At 29.2% G+C, this 18332-nt stretch overlaps 1 protein-coding gene and 1 pseudogene across 6 annotated transcripts in view; both read right to left on the reverse strand.

Annotated features, from left to right (window-relative positions):
* Positions 1-414: 414 nt before the first annotated feature.
* On the reverse strand, positions 415-2290 carry LOC145192218 (uncharacterized; annotated as a pseudogene).
* Positions 2291-4731: 2441 nt separating this feature from the next.
* Positions 4732-18332, reverse strand: part of LOC145182799 (DNA helicase MCM9-like) — a 169116-nt gene continuing 155515 nt past the window's right edge. For all 6 annotated transcript variants that reach the window (XR_016451644.1, XR_016451645.1, XR_016451642.1 and 3 more), the window contains one exon: positions 4732-5035. Coding sequence is in view for 2 of the 6 variants with exons in the window: in XM_090084636.1 (XP_089940762.1) it covers positions 5018-5035 (18 nt within the window). In the remaining 4 variants the exon portion in view is untranslated. The remainder of the gene's footprint in view (positions 5036-18332) is intronic.

Below are 18332 nucleotides of genomic sequence, written 5' to 3' on the forward strand. Positions count from 1 at the left end.
TAAAATATCCAATATGAAATGTGGATATTTTTTATAATTAAAAAACTATTATGGTTTAGGCTATATTTTGAAAAATATTTTAAATAAATGATATAATAAGAATAAAATTAATCTTAATATATCATTGAATAAATTACGCATGTTGTTTACAAAAATAACTTATGTAAAATTATCACAGATTTATGCGCAATGCGGGACGCGGATACGGGTTTTTTTATAATTCAATAGGAGTATTTCTCCCCTACACTCGATTCTCTACAAATTGGGGGAGTGTGTCATAAACATTTATTAAACCACGCGATGACGTCAAGTATTTTTACAGTAATTAATATATGGTATGAAGTTGGTAATTATTATGTTATTTTTAGTTACGAATAATTGTCAACTATGTCAGATTTAGTATAAATAACGCTGTTTTCTTAATAAGAACATATATAAACAAGTTACAAAAAAGGCGTTGAGTCGATTTTCCTTAGTCAGTTAAAAACAAAGAAATATTCACAACATCAGATGTTACAACCGACGGTAAACGTTCTCCTTTGCGCTTGGACATTTGGACTGGTTTTTTTGGCCATATTAAAACACTTTCGATTGGATTTATGATTTCTGCTGCTATTTTTAAACTGAAACTAGCTAGTTTTGGTTCTATTACAGCTGCATTGTTGTAATCAGGCATATCCATATCGGTTATACCTTGCAAATTTTCAAGTTGTTGATTGATTTTTATTACCATGTTGTATTTTATCAGGTAAAATTATGGTCTTATATGTTTCAGATAAGGCTCTTTTCCAAAAATGATACAACTGGAGGTATTCAAGATCACCTTTCCAACCTAAATGTTCATCAGTCATTTTAAACTGCTCTAAAATACTTAAATCAATGCATTTTTCAATAAAGGTTATGGAAGAGGAAGCTGATGAAGTCACACTTGAATGGTTCTCTTCTAAATAAGGAGCCGGAGCAAAAGTTGACTCAGATAATTTTTGAACAATTTTTTTGTAGTCAACATTATTAGCATCAAATGGAAAAATTCCGGTATTTTTAAAACCACTTTTAATATTACTTGCCATAGAAGGATCGATTATAAAAGAATTTAATGCTTCTGGTACATTTTCATTGTTTAATTCTTGTCCTTCATGGTCAATGCACCATTGTCGGCAAAACGATTTCCACTTTGCTTTCATTGGACCAAAAACTGCCACATCGAGCGGCTGCAAAATATGTGTTGCATTTGGGAACAAAGCAACAAGAATTATTCCATTTTTAAAGCAAAACTCACTAAGTTCGATAGAAAAATGTGACGCATAAAAGCGTTTGTAATATACTCAAAAAAACATTCTGCGGTCATCCAACCATTTTCACTTTTTCCAATACCCCATCCTGACGGAGCAGCATTTATAAATCTATTTGGAAGACGAGCATATTTAAAAATTGTTAATGATGGAGCAAAGGTTCCTCTGGCATTTACTGCAAATAAAGTGGTGATGCTTTTTTTATTACTTCGAGCACTTTCTTCATATGTATTTTTTCCTCGTTCACCAATTAATAAATTAGTTTTTGGTGACAACTGAAAACCACTCTCATCCATATTGAAAACGCGCATTGAATCATTTAAATATTTAACGTTTTCTCTTAAAAGCTTCGGAATTTCAGCAAACCAATCTCATGGCTTTTTCAGTTACTCCTCCTCTAGCTCGGTTTAAGTATTCACCTCCTTTTTGAGATAGCTGTTTGTGACGGCGAAGAAATGCATAAAACCAACCTTTTGCAGGACGATTGTTAGTAAATTGTGTTTTTATATTGTTGGAATTCAAATATTTTTGCACAGTATCTAATAGCTGTACTACAGACATGGCAAATCCCATTCTGGTGCGTGTTAGTAACCACTCGACTAACTTGTTTTCAATTTGTTCACCTAGAACCGATTCATACCTGCAGTGTTGTATCTTCAAAGCAGTTCTTCCAAATATTTTATCACGAAGCGTCTGATAAGGAATTCCAAACGTCTTGCTCGCTTTGTACACAACCATACCTTTTTTAACAGCATTAATAGCATCACGTAATTGACTATCTGTATATTGAAGTCTTCGTTTTGAGCTACAAACTTTTGTCTTACATTTTTGTCTTGCCATTGCCATTGAATCTTAGTAAAATAATATTTATTTTTATAGTAAAAAAGAAACAAGTTGATTATTCATTGGACATACGATATGTATGGAATAACATTTTTTTAAGTTCATACTTATCGTACATTCAAAAATACTACATTGATACTATAATGATGAGTTGTTTTAATAATATTAATAATGATTCATGTTTTATTTACCTGATTAAGCCAATTTAGAAAAAAAATTTTATGTTATCTTTTTAAATTTCCTTGTTTTATTTGAAACGCTTTTAATAGAAGGTATTTAAAAAAAAAGTATTTTAATTGGCGGACGTAATAAACCCATCGAGTTCATATAAGTAACTATGCATTGCGGTTTCTATCTATTGTAATAGAAGTGCATGACGATGTCGTTGATACACATTATATAAAAATAAAAAAATAATGACAACTTTTTGCAATAATTATGTTAGTATTTAAAACCTACGATAAGTGTCGACTAACGATAGGTGTGGAAGCGACCCTAATTGAGAAGGTAAGAAGACTGGCATAATGAATAGTAAATGAAGTGCTGTCGTTGATATTAATCTCGTATTTAGGAACAGAGTGCATATCTCTCACTGAACTATCCATTAAGCTTTTCAAAAGTATCAACAAAAAAAAAAAAAAATTGAATTCTTGATAAGAAAAAACCTTCACATAAAAAAAAAAAAAGTTTAAAAAAAGGTTTCAAATGTTGATTCAAATGTTAAGCATATTCTAGAATGCTAATAACAATCTTTAAAAATATTTATCATGTTTTCATTTTACCCAGTTTTAAAAATGTTTCATTTACAGTATTGCTTTCACACCAGCAAGAATGGTTGATATGTGGCGAAATATATTTTTTAAAAATCACTTAATTTTTAAAAATTAGGCAAACCATTTAATTAATGGTAATATTTTTAATTTAAAATAATATTTAAACTTATAAACAAATTTAATTGTAAATTATGAAACTTTTTTGTTTATATTTAGGTTTTTTAATATTTATCTTTACATGTAACTGATTGACATGATACAACACTGGGAGCTTTTTGGTAGCTGTGCTATGATTACCTTCAAAAAGCTGTGATGAACCAGAACTTTCTGAAGATAATCATAGCACGCTACTCTTTCGAGTTTTTCTTTAACAAGTTCTTTCATTTCTTCCGTGATGTTAAAGTCACAGTGCAAGGTAAGACTTTTACCCTTAGCCAATATAATAAAGTTATCTTTAATATTACACGCAACTGTATTTATACTTGATTTTTTTCTCCCCTTATACTTCGCTTAAAAGTAGAATACTCATCAATCCTTCCAAAACTATTATTTGTAAGGGAAGCGAGTGATGCATAGTAGAACTTATTCTAAATTGTAATATAGTAAGAGATGAATCTTTTCCGATATTTTTCGGAATAAGAGAGGAATAGCATTAGAGTTTAATTTTTCTAAAAACGTATTTATCTAAACATTTACTTGTCTCTTCAAATTATTTAACAACAACCAACAATAAATTTATTTTCTGTTTTCTAATGGAGTTCTTTATTCTTTGAAATTTTATTCTTATTTCTCTTTTTGTTTTGGTTCTTACAATGTTTTATGGAACTTTATCATCGCCAAACATATTTTGGCGATGATAAAAATCCAACAAACGCAATCCTTTCTGATTTTTTTAAAAAATCTACATCTTCTTGTCTAGTTTTTAAATCTTTTGTTTTATTTTTGATGGATGATATCTTGATGATATCTTTTTGACTTACATCAAATACCTCCTCCAGTATTCTAGAAAAACCTTCTCATTTTAAAACCACATTTTCACTTAAACGGGTTCTGTGTTTAAGTCCTTCCTTTCCTTTTTAAGTCAACAACCTTATCTGTAAATGAAAAATGGAAAATTTCATTAAAAATATTATTGGTAAAAGCTTGTATATCTTTATAATTTTACTTATCTAACTTATATAAAGTCAATTTGAAATTGGATTGAGCTATATAACTATAATTAGATTCACCACTATCATTTATAAAAACAAAAACTATCAGATATTACACTACAAAAATATCAAATATTACACTACAAAAATAGCTTTTATAGTATTTTCGAAATATTTTAAAAATTCAAAATGATTGTTTAGGCATCATCTCACCCATTCAGGATTTTTCCTTTGTAGACCAAGGAAGAAAATGTAGGCTTCTTAACAAGGGCCTCTATTATACAGTATATACAGCCTTTTAAAAAAAATAAGCTTGTGCATACTTTTGGAAAGCTTAATAGATAGTTCAGTGAGAGAAGAATAATTGAAGATATTAAAAATTTTTGATTTAATTTGATTTTTTGACTTAATTTTTATCTTATATAGAATTTATCGATTCTTAGAGGCCTACATAGCACATTTAAATCATGTTTCTCTGACTATTTATCAGACTGCTGGGACATGGTACTTTTTTTTATATTGATGTTTTTTTTCACACACACACACACACACACACACACACACACACACACACACACACACACACACACACACACACACACACACACACACACACTCACGCAGGCACGCACGCATATATAGTCAAGATCGCAAAAAAAAACTACAAACTAATTATTAAATGTTAACAAATCGAATTTAATCGTAAATGCTTCTGAAATGATCTCACAGTTAAAAAAAATCTCACAGTTAAAGAAAATCTCACAGTCAAAGAAAAAAAGTGTCAGGCGAACTAAAATATGTTCATCTATGATAAAATATACTTATCAATGATAAAACACACTTTTAAAATCATCTTAAAGGGAAAATCAACACAAAAACATACATGCTAACCATTGAATACAAAAATTCTTAATATAAAAATGTAATAAAATTTTACAACTTCTAAATTTTCTTTCAATTAACGCCATTTCAGCGCCTAAAAAAAAAAAAAATTGTCATAATTTGTGTAAAACAAAACTTTATGACACATGTAACATGTTCATATTACATGTAAGTTACAAGAACTAAAATGAATTTTAAAAAATAGATATTCGTAGATTATGTATTATTTGTAGTACATGAAAACTTTGTTGTTTTCACTTGGAAACCAAGGAGTTGCTTGTTAAGACTTTTTACTAGAGTAATTTAAAATCCCTTCAGGAATTGCGCTAAAAAAATAGCAAAGCTTTTTAGCACCAGCGCAAACTGTGTCACAAATAAAAACAATCAAGAAATTTTGAAATAAGTTTCATACAGAAAAAAGACAATTGTTCCGAATAATTTTTCTTTGTTTACGAGTTAAAAATTGTTAAAAATTAGCAAAAAAAAATTTCCTTTCGAGATCTAATCCTATATCTGACAATGGAAGCCAAACGTAAAGAGATAATTGCTTCTGTCAGATCAGTTCCAAAATCTAAGCATCCTATGATTTTCAGACTCATTGCCGTTTTAGGAAATAAGATCCTTATGTCTCTCTTAAAACAGACTTAAGGATGAGCGTTAAAGATCTGAACCTCTTTTTTGAAGGCTTTTTTTGGATTGTTACTTACTTCCCTGATCCACAAAAAGTTCTTTTTTCTCAAGATGGCGCTCCCTGTCATACGGCAAAGACTGTATAAACTTGGCTAAGACCTTGAACTTTTGGCCAAAGCACATCTGGCCACCCTCTTCGTCTAATTTGAACTTCTATAATTTCTAATAATGGTCATCACCAAACAGTGAGCTAAAATATTAGAGCCATTATAAAAGTTATGTGTTTAAAGCTCCAGCCCAGAATCAAAGTAATGGCAGTAATGGTAACATTAGGATATTTCATTCCCGACAATTTTTTTGAAAATCACTACATTAATAGCATAACGGGGTAAATAATTGATAAAAAACACGTCTGTAATTTTTTCAAAAATTTAAAATTACCTTTATAAGTCATCTTGAAGAAATAACGTTTTTTATACTTTTGTTTTACTTTAAGTTGAATAACTTAAAAACTAATTTTCTTAGATTACAAAGCAAGATCATCAGAAGAACAATTGAGCAAATTTCCAGAAAAATTGGTTATTGCTTAGAGGTCGCCGTAAAAAAAATTTGACTTAAGCCACATATTTGCCTAAGAAATCGTTGCTATAATTTTCAATGCTTGAAAGGAAATAATTGCTGTTGAGGTGTCGTGTTTTGATTTCCAAAACACTATAGAAGTGAAATCTGCAACAAAAAAGAAAGAAATATACAAAAACACTTGTTTGTTTTTTTAGGTTCACATATTCTCAAAAAAAAAGCATATGTTGAGCCTTACTTCGCATGTTTTTGAGCACAATTGACCAAAAAAAATCAGTGTTGGAAATTCATTTACATTGCGAAAAAAAAAAAAAAAAAAAAAAAGAAAAATGTGTTTCAAAATTTCATGTTTATAAAAATTGTTATAAAAAATGTTTGTAAAAATACTTGTAAAAAAGTATTGATACTATATCAACAAAGTTGAAATGTTGAAAAGCAACCTTCAAATTCGTTGTAATTATAAAAGTTCTATTTTTTAGACCGGGGAATATTTTCACTTTATTATAATCATGAACTTCAAAAAAAAAAAAAAATCAAAATTGGCTATTTGGTCAAACTGAATCCGAAAATTTATCTTGCTTCAATCGTCTACTAACAAAAAAAAACATATTGGCTAGATACTCTCATTCTTACACAGCAAGAAATATTTTTACTCTGCAAGATTTTTAAGCTTATTCTCAGTGAGCTTCAGAAAGTTTGGAAAAAAGCTGGAGTACTATTTCAATCAGATGTATTTTGTTCAATATAATCTCCCTCCTAAGACCGGCACCATTCTCTAAGATCAGCCCGTATATTTATACATGTATATAAATATGATAGATGTTCCTAATAATACAAAACCCAAATATAAATGTCAATAACTTTAATTCTTTATTATTTATCCACGACTTGATACTCGTATTTGTTCTTCGTTTTTATTTTCAACTAACTTATTTTCCTTTGCAATTATCATAATATCGCTCTCAAACTCAGGTGAAACAAATTGTATTCTTCAACAGAAAGATTAGCATGTCTTCTGCGCATTATTGCCGTACTATCCCAAGTCAAACATGGAGCAGATAAAACATACACTTTTCTAAGATGAATCTGATTTCGACGAAGGATATGTCCATTGTAATTCAATTTTACTTCATACGATCTAGGGGCAACATATTTAGTTATTTTAGCTCTTAGACTCCATTCGCGAGTTACTTTATTTTAAATTGCAACATTTTGACCTTGTCTAAAGACATGTGGTACAAAAGGACTAATATTTTTATCATGGTAATTTTTAGATTGAATTCTCTCTTTGACTATTTCTCTTGACTTTTTCAATTGTTTCTTATTTTGAGTTTGAAATCTAGGTAAATTATCTCTCAGTTGACGTCTATGTAATAATTCTGCTGGAGATAAGCCACATTTTATTGGAGTATTACGTGGTATTAAGATACCTTTATAATTGTCCTCATTTGACAAATAACATTTCTTCATCAACAATCTTATTGATTTTACAGTCGCTTCTGCTAATCCATTCAATTGTTTACTACTCGTTATGTGTTTAAATTGCCACTGCTGAGAAAATTGCCACTGCTGAGAAAATTGACAAAACTAATTCGAACTATATTTTGTACCATGATCTGACACTAATTCTTCTGGGATACCATTTCCAGAAAACGATTTTTTGCATGCTTGTATTACATTTGTTGACCTAGTACTTGAAAACAGAAACCCCTCAGTCCACAACCTATAGTAATCAATAACGATTAAATAGTTTTTATTAGCCCATTAGAACAAGTCAGTTCCAAGTGCTTGCCATTGTCGCGTTGGAACAACAGGAGATAACAGAGGTTCTTTTGGCTTTGATGGGAAATACTTCATATTAACTTCTGGGAGAAGAGTTCATCAATTTTACATATTTTATCTTTAAAATCCAAATAAGGCTGGAGATTTGCTAGACGGTATTTTTTTTATATTAGGAAAATTTACATTCTCGCTGTCGCTCAATAACATCTCAAATACACATTGCAATGTTGTTCAGATCTAAAATACTTAAGTTTTCTTCTTATCATAATCTATTAAAGCCACTGGTTGATGAACTAACATTCCCAGTGAATTCTTATGTTACTGTTATTCAGGGAGAAACTAAACACATTCTTCATGTTTGTATTGCTGCAGTGTCTGCAGACAACTTAAGAACACACTCTCTTGCTAGTTTTAGTTGCTGTTTTAGTTCAGGTAGAATTTTTCGTGAGATACACAGAAGACTCCTGTTCATTAAGAACTGTGGCTAACTACAACACTCATCTACAAATCAGTTAAAAGTTTTTCTGCAAATAAAGCAATATTTGGCATAACTCATGCAGTTTAGAGAGACTACCTTACTTTAATGTTACTGAATCCTTTCCACCAGATATACATCATAACATTCTGGAAGGAATAGTTCCACTTCTTCTGAAACTGACAATCCAAAAACTGATTGAAAGCAAGATCATCAATTTAACCCAGTTGAAGTATGAGATAAAAACCTTTCCATACTGATTTCATGATTTAAGAAATGTGCCATGTGAAACTCGCAACCATTCAATTTCTACAAGTGGCCATTTTTCTGGAAAGTCTACTTTTGAAAAATTGGTGCCTCTTTAGAAACCTTTTTATCCTTGATGATAGTTTTCAATCATTTTGAGAAGTTTTTTTGTTGCTCTGTCAAAAATCAGAAATCTTGTTTTCCTTTTACAATTAAACATGATCAAACTACATACTTATATCTGATTGGGAATTTTCTTTATCTATTTCATATTGAATACCCAGAAAAATGACTCCAAAAATGCACTATCTTTTGCATTAAACAAGAACAGTGTTTATTTGGCCCTTTGAGACATTTATGGTATACAGCTATTCATGAAAGTTTAAACAATAACAGAATTTTAAGATCTAATCTTCGGTTTTTCTTGAATAAAAATCTAACAAAATAATTTTTTTTTCCAATTTGCCAAATAGGTTATTTGTTAATAAAATAAAAAAAAGTAGGTTTCGACTCATCACTGTTTACTCAGAAATTTCATTAAAAGATAGGTGATACAAATTAAGGGTGGAATGCAAGAACCGAACTTCAAATTTGAAGTCGAACTTCAAACCTTAAGGGTGGAATGCAAGAACCGAACTTCAAATTTGAAGTCGAACTTCAAACATAAAGTGCGACTTGAGCGAATGCACAAAGCGAACTTCAACTCAAGTCAGACTTGAAAACCGCTAAAAATAGACCGTTTTCAAGTCTGACTTCAAACCAGACTTGAGAGAGCAAAAATTCCTTCCGAATGCAAGAACCCGACTTGAAATTTCAAGTCAGACTTCAAATCTCAAGTCTGACTTGAACGGAATGCAAGAAGCGAACTTGAACTGAAGTCAGACTTGAAAAACGAGAATATTTGAATTTTCAAGTCATTTTTTCAAGTCTGCTCCAGACCAATCTTGAAACCAAACTTGAAAAAAAAACAGACCGCCATTATCATTTTGCTGATGCGTAACAAAACTTTACTATTACTATATAACTTATTACAACCTTTGCAAGTATGAAAATGAGTTTTTAACAAGCAAAAGTAGTTACTTGGGCATATTCACCTAATTAATTTAGAAGGTTACATTGTGAAAGTATATTTTTTAATGAATTCATTACAGAAAACTGAAAATTAACATTGCGAAAACGTGTGTCTTTTAAAACATCCTGTAACTCGTATGTAATGATTCAACATGTCATATTTTGATGCCATTAGAAATGTTTATTAGCTTTTTGAAATGTCGAACATCCTAGCATTATAAAAGGCTGTTGATTAAGGCACATTTTTGTGATACAGTATAAAAGTAAATTCCATTTAGTAATAAATAGTTGCAGTTATACAAAGAAGTGATACGTGTAAAAGAGAGTTCATGAGAAGTAGTTACAATTACATGAAGTATTAAAAAAAACTTTTTTTAAAATGTTCAAAAATGAATCGGTATGAGCTGAATTTTAGAAGAAGAAGAAGAGAAAATATGCCAAGTCACATACCAAGGTTTATTATTGACAGAGCTAATCCTTTAGAAGTTTACCACGGTATAGAATTTAAAAGGTGCTACAGATTTTCCAAAAAAAACTTTTTAATATTAGCTAATGACATTGTTAACAACAATGTTAACAATCGAGGGTGCCCTCTTTCAACTGTACAACAACTGGCTATTGCATTTCGGTTTTATGCTACTGGTTCATTCCAAGTGAGTAGATATTCAAGAAACGGTATCAGAAAATGGCACCTTCTTATTGTAGATTTTACATTACGTTTTTAAATAACAACATTTTATACCAACAAATGCTTATAACAATAAATAAACTCTTTTAGAGAATAATAGGAGATTTGGAAGAGCTGAAACTCAACTGTTTGTCCAGTGGTTTAGAACATTTCAATTCAAATGGCTAACAAAAGATATCAGTACATAAAGTTTCCAACAGAAGCTGATTCTTTGATAATTTAGCAAAAGTGCTTATAAGTTTTCATGGATATCTGATTTTGCTATTTCATACAAACTTCAAACTTTTCTTAGATAAAGAAAATATTTATATTTATCAACCATTATTTAGATTTTACCAAATTCAAGGATTCCCAGGATGTATAGAAGCAATTAATGAACACATATTCCTATAATAATTCCTTGTGGAGAAAGCGCAGAAATTTATCGAAACAAAAAGGGATTTTTTTTTTGAATTGCCAGGTCATTGCAGGTGCTTCATATGAAATTTTATCTGCTTGTGTTCAATGGCCTGGAATTGTTCAGGATTCATTTGTTTTTGCTAACTCAGCTATTAAAGAAGTTTTAGAAGCTCGCCAACATGTTCATGTTTCAGGTGATTCTGGCTATCCTTATAAACAATATTTAATGACACCTTTTTCTAACCCAAAAATGAAAATGAAATCAGATACAATTACAACTTGAGAAGTACACACATGTTGAATGTTGTTGTTGAATATTGTTTTGGTATATCAAAAAAAAACAATACCCTTGTCTTAACATTCCCTTAGGAACAAAACTGCAAAATTCCATAGCTATAATAATATCCTGTTTTGTGCTTCACAACATTGCCCTTCTACAAAATGATTATTGTGGAGGCAATGAAATACAAAATAGCAATGAAGAATGTGGTGCTAAAGCATTCACTAAAGATATTTTTGCAGAAACAAAGCAAAAGTCAAATTTCAGACTTATTTTTTTTAAAAAAAATTTGTGTCTGATAATGGATAAAGGGTCTAATAACAAAAACATTATTTTCAAATATTTATACTACATATTATTTCAAAAGAATTACATTTTATATTTCAAAATAGTATTATATATGAAAAAAACAATTTTAATAAAAAATAAAGTGATAAATTCAAACATTCCAAAAACAATTTGGATCTGATATTGTTAGAAAATAATAATCCTCACATAGAATAATTCTGTTGTGTTGCTTTTTTAAAACTTTGTGAAAATTTTAACTGTGAAAATTTTCACACAGTTTTGTTTGTATTGTTGCTTTTTCTGGAGAGAGTTTTTTTTTATATCATCTATTTCTATTTGTTTTTGCATTAGTTCTTTATCAAGATCATGAATTTCATTATATTGCTTTTTTGTATTTTTTTTTATTAAGAGATTTTTGTTTAACGTTAAACTTTGTTCTTTTTCATGTGTTAATGAGCAAGATGCTATCAATGGTTTTTAAAAGTTTTCTTTTCTGTTTCTATAAGTGGCCCAATAATTTCAGAAGACCTGTCTCCATATGTGATCTCTATTGACTTACATATGTAAATGGTATACTTACATATGTTAATGGTATATATATGTGTAGGTATATATATATATATATATATATATATATATATATATATATATATATATATATATATATATATATATATATATATATATATATACACACACACACACACACACACACACATAGTATTATGTAGTATTAGTATTGAGAAAACTAATTTTGTTTAAAGTAATTTTCTCAGTATTTTTTTAAAAAAAAACCATTATTTTCATTAAAGTATTAGTAAAAAGATAAATAAAAATACATTGTAGTATAGTATCATCCCCAAAAAGCGTCAAAATAAGATTCTGCATTTTCTAGAACATTTGCATGTATTTTAATTCAAATGGAATCTGTTAAAATGGAGAAATCAAGAGAAATTGTCTTGATCACTTAAGTGGTACATATGACCAACCGTTGTTTACCAACAACTTAGGATTTGGAACTGAAAGTGCCAAGATGAATTTATTTTTCTGATGAAAAATACATAGCAAGAACTTTTTTTTTTTTACTGTTATTAACTTTTTATTTAATCGTATATTATACAAATATCATTACACGGAATTTGTTTCAGTAAAAGGTTTTTCCCGTAAAAAAAATCCATTACCGCTATTGGTTGCGAAGTGCATTTTCCGATAAACGCCCTAAATTCAACGCCTCGACTATTTTTCAAGTTCGACTTTCTCAAGCACGAACTTGAAATTTTCAAGTCTCGTTTACGCATTCGCTCAAGTCAATTTTTCAAGTCTGACTTGACAAAGTCGAACTTGAGATTTCAAGTCGAACTTGACTCAAGTTCGGTTCTTGCATTCCACCCTAAGTGCGACTTGAGCGAATGCACAAAGTGAACTTCAACTCAAGTCAGACTTGAAAACCGCTAAAAATAGACCTTTTTCAAGTCTGACTTCAAACCAGACTTGAGAGAGCAAAAATTCCTTCCGAATGCAAGAACCCGACTTGAAATTTCAAGTCAGACTTCAAATCTTAAGTCTGACTTGAACGGAATGCAAGAAGCGAACTTGAACTGAAGTCAGACAAATTTTTGAATTTTCAAGTCATTTTTTCAAGTCTGCTCCAGACCAATCTTGAAACCAAACTTGAAAAAAAAAACAGACCGCCATTATCATTTTGCTGATGCGTAACAAAACTTTACTATTACTATATAACTTATTACAACCTTTGCAAGTATGAAAATGAGTTTTTAACAAGCAAAAGTAGTTACTTGGGCATATTGACCTAATTAATTTAGAAGGTTTAATTGTGAAAGTATATTTTTAAATGAATTCATTACAGAAAACTGAATATTAACATAGCGAAAACGTGTGTCTTTTAAGGTGGTAGTATGGTCAAAAATATCAAAATTTTTCATTTTTTGAAAATAACTTTTCTTGGAACTTTCATTCATGCTGAAAATGATAGAATTATTTATTTTCCAATATAATTTATATAAAGCCTTCTATTTTTCATTTTAAAAAAAGTACTATGAAGTATTGCTCCTTAGCAACGGCATAGCAATAAGGTAAACATCATCTATTGATTCTTATTGAACTGCCTTAAGCAAGTATTTTCTATTGTAAGTTTTTAGAAAATACTAAGTAATATTTGGCTACTTTTTTGCCTTAAAAATTACAAAACCAGCATTTATATATGCTGATATCACTTTATTTTTGTCATGTTTGTAAAGTGACTTAAAAGCAAATGGTATCTGTTTCAGTTATTGATGTTGAATATAGAGTATAATCATTTATTATTGTTTTTTAAATTATTTAATTTAGATTAAAATAGATATATTATTTCTAATTGTTCAATGTGAAAACTGATGTTTTGAGGAGAAGAAAAATTGGTGCCTCCAGAGTGTTTAAAAAAAGAAAAAGCACTTCTAGAAAATCAAGTTTACCAATTTTTTCCCAAAATGAAGATACTTTTGTGAGTAAAGTATTGCCATAAATTGATAATGCTTTAAACATTTAACCTAACTTTACAACACCAACCAGCAATGTTATTGCCAATAATGAAGCTAGTCCACAGCCTCAATGTAATAATGAGTCTAGCTATGTTTTAGTTGATCTTGATAATATTGTACAAATTCTTACCTTAGTTGGAACATGACTTGACTATGAGAGCATATCTATCAACATGAATATAGATCATAAAAATAAAAATGGTTTAAGTTCTTTGTTGCTGTTGAGTTGCATTGAGTGTTTATTGAGTACAAAGTTCTTTACCAGTAAAAAAGTTTCAAGTAAAATTTCTGAAAAATTTTTTTGATATAAATCTACATTCAGTAATTGCAATGCCTGAAATTGGAAAAAGACAGTGCATTAGAAAAGCTATATGGTTTTTTAAACTTACCACCTCCACTTCAAAAGCCACATTTAATGATGTTTAAAATAAAATATAGCTGTCATACAAATATATTGCAACACAATCGATGATCAATGCAGCTCCTGAGTTTAAAGTAAGAGATGATATTGGAATTTCAGATATTACTGTTTCTTGTGATAAATGGCAGAAACGAGGACATAACTCTTTAAATGGTATAGTAACTGTTATTGTAGTCGATACAAGAAATTTCAATCAAGGATTAGCTGGTATGCTAAATGTTTATTTAGAGCTTGGTATTAATCCTGGTAAAAACTGTAGTACACTTTGCAATCAAAGAGGTCAAAAAATTTTAAATATAGCATAAAAATCTACTGATGAAGTAAAGCAATGTCGGAAACAAATTAGGACAAAACGAAGAAGTTATAGTTATAGAAAAAAGTTATAGAAAAAGTTATAGTGATCAAGATGAAGAAAGAGAAGGAATAGCTTATGGTTCTTAAAGTTTGTAGAGTTTTATTTTATTTCCCAGTTGATATAGCTATTTAATTTAAAAAGTTGAATTTGGTAATCAAAATTTTGCTTTTAAAAATACTTTTTTTTAATTCAAAATTTTTCTATTTTTCTTAACAAGGATATCAACTTCTATAAGGAACTTAAAAAATTAAATAAAACTCATGAAAAACTTAGTTTGCTACTGCTAATACATTGGGGATTGATTAAAAATCTTTAGAAATAAAATGAGAGCTTATTTGATATTTTAATTTGTTTTTTTAATGTTAATTGTATTAAATTGCTGATTTCTCAGAATGGGATTTTTTAGCACGGTGCAATAAATAACTTGAGAACTACTTGTTATGATGCTTTTAAATTTTGTACAGTTATAATAACATATATGATAAACTCACTGAAGCAGTATATTTTTTTAACATTACTTTTTTGCAGAGTTATGTGCTCCAAAAGGGGGCTGTTTTGGGGTAAATTTTGACCCATTAGTTGTATATGCTGTATCTCCTTGGTTCTTTAAGCTAACTTTATAATTTTGCATCCATGAGTTCTTTGATATATTATAAGTAAACAGTAAAAGTTTGAGTTTTGTAGCATCTACCATTGTTTCAATATTTATTGCAGCGCTTTTTGACTTTTTTAGGTCTTGGGACCCAAAAAATGGGTCCAAATGTGAAATTTTGATATTTTTTTTTTTTTTTTAAATGTGTTATGCAGTTTTTTAATATCTGAAAAAATCAATATTTTTTGGTAGAAATAAACGATTTTAGAATTTTGACCATACTACCACCTTAAAACATCCTGTAACTCGTATGTAATGATTCAACATGTCATATTTTGATGCCATTAGAAATGTTTATTAGCTTTTTGAAATGTCGAACATCCTAGCATTATAAAAGGCTGTTGATTAAGGCACATTTTTGTGATACAGTATAAAAGTAAATTCCATTTAGTAATAAATAGTTGCAGTTATACAAAGAGGTGATACGTGTAAAAGGAGTAAAAGAGAGTTCATGAGAAGTAGTTACAATTACATAAAGTATTAAAAAAAAACTTTTTTTTAAATATTCAAAAATGAATCGGTATGAGCTGAATTTTAGAAGAAGAAAAAATATGCCAAGTCACATACCAAGGTTTATTATTGACAGAGCTAATCCTTTAGAAGTTTACCACGGTATAGAATTTAAAAGGTGCTACAGATTTTCCAATAAAAACCTTTTTAATATTAGCTAATGACATTATTAATAACAATGTTAACAATTGAGGGTGCCCTCTTTCATCTGTACAGCAACTGACTATTGCATTTCGGTTTTATGCTACTGGTTCATTCCAACTGAGTAGATATTCAAGAAACGGTATCAGAAAATGGCACCTTCTTATTGTAGATTTTACATTACGTTTTTAAATAACAACATTTTATACCAACAAATGATTATAACAATAAATAAACTCTTTTAGAGAATAATAGGAGATTTGGAAGAGCTGAAACTCAACTGTTTGTCCAGTGGTTTAGAACATTTCAATTCAAATGGCTAACAAAAGATAACAGAAGCTGATTCTTTGATAATTCAGCAAAAGTGATTATAAGTTTTCATGGATATCTGATTTTGCTATTTCATACAAACTTCAAACTTTTCTTAGATAAAGAAAATATTTATATTTATCAACCATTATTTAGATTTTACCAAATTCAAGGATTCCCAGGATGTATAGAAGCAATTAATGAACACATATTCCTATAATAATTCCTTGTGAAGAAAGCGCAGAAATTTATTGAAACAAAAAGGGATTTTTTTTTTGAATTGCCAGGTCATTGCAGGTGCTTCATATGAAATTTTATCTGCTTGTGTTCAATGGCCTGGAATTATTCAGGATTCATTTGTTTTTGCTAACTCAGCTATTAAAAAAGTTTTAGAAGCTCGCCAACATGTTCATGTTTCAGGTGATTCTGGCTATCCTTATAAAGTGATAAATTAAAACATTCCAAAAACAATTTGGATGTGATATTGTTTGAAAATAATAATCCTCACATAGAATAATTCTGTTGTGTTGCTTTTTTAAAACTTTGTGAAAATTTTAACTGTGAAAATTTTCACAAAGTTTTGTTTGTATTGTTGCTTTTTCTGGAGAGAGTTTTTTTTTATAACATCTATTTCTATTTGGTTTTGCATTAGTTCTTTATCAAGATCATGAACTTCATTATATTGCTTTTTTGTATTTTTTTTTATTAAGAGATTTTTGTTTAACGTTAAACTTTATTCTTTTTCATGTGTTAATGAGCAAGATGCTATCAATGGTTTTTAAAAGTTTTCTTTTCTGTTTCTATAAGTGGCCCAATAATTTCAAAAGACCTGTCTCCATATGTGATCTCTATTGACTTACATATTTAAATGGTATACTTACATATGTAAATGGTATATATATGTAAATGGTATATTAGGTATATATATATATATATATATACACACATTGTATTATGTAGTATTAGTATTGAGAAAACTAATTTTGTTTAAAGTAATTTTCTCAGTATTTTTAAAAAAAAAACCATTATTTTCATTAAAGTATTAGTAAATAGATAAATAAAAATACATTGTAGTATAGTATCATCCCCAAAAAGCGTCAAAATAAGATTCTGCATTTTCTAGAACATTTGCATGTATTTTAAGTCAAATGGAATCTGTTAAAATGGAGAAATCAAGAGAAATTGTCTTGATCACTTAAGTGGTACATATGACCAACCGTTGTTTACCAACAACTTAGGATTTGGAACTGAAAGTGCCAAGATGAATTTATTTTTCTGATGAAAAATACATAGCAAGACCGTTTATTTTTTTACAGTTATTAACTTTTTATTTAAACGTATATTATACAAATATCATTACACGGAATTTGTTTCAGTAAAAGGTTTTTCCCGTAAAAAAAATCCATTACCGCTATTGGTTGCGAAGTGCATTTTCCGATAAACGCCCTAAATTCAACGCCTCGACTATTTTTCAAGTTCGACTTTCTCAAGCACGAACTTGAAATTTTCAAGTCTCGTTTACGCATTCGCTCAAGTCAATTTTTCAAGTCTGACTTGACAAAGTCGAACTTGAGATTTCAAGTCGAACTTGACTCAAGTTCGGTTCTTTCATTCCACCCTAAGAGGTATCACAAAAGTTTAAACGATTTTATTTAGGATTAATTATTTTCTAATTAATTGATTAATCCGGTGCGAAAATTTTTTTTATTTTCAAATAAAGTTAAAATGAGTAGTTTTACAATCAAAAAATTCATCACAACATCATCAGGCAGCTTTTAATTCATTAAAAATCAACTTGAAATATTGTAAATTTCAAATTAATTGAAATTGCATGCAAATGGGTCGAAAATCAGTTTCTAGTGCCATCTAATGGCAAGTTATTGGTATGGCGAGGACAAAAAATCACACAAACGTTCAAATAGGCAAAATACTTCACATTTCTGAATATTGCGTTAGAAAAACCATCAAAACCTGGGAACTTACCAAGGACGTCTCCGACATGCCGTGTACTGGAAGACCATCCAAACT

Source organism: Hydra viridissima, unplaced genomic scaffold, assembly GCF_058129835.1.
Source record: "Hydra viridissima isolate aposymbiotic clone 2 unplaced genomic scaffold, HvirCarnegie_v1 scaffold_4, whole genome shotgun sequence".
NCBI classification, from domain to species: domain Eukaryota; kingdom Metazoa; phylum Cnidaria; class Hydrozoa; order Anthoathecata; family Hydridae; genus Hydra; species Hydra viridissima.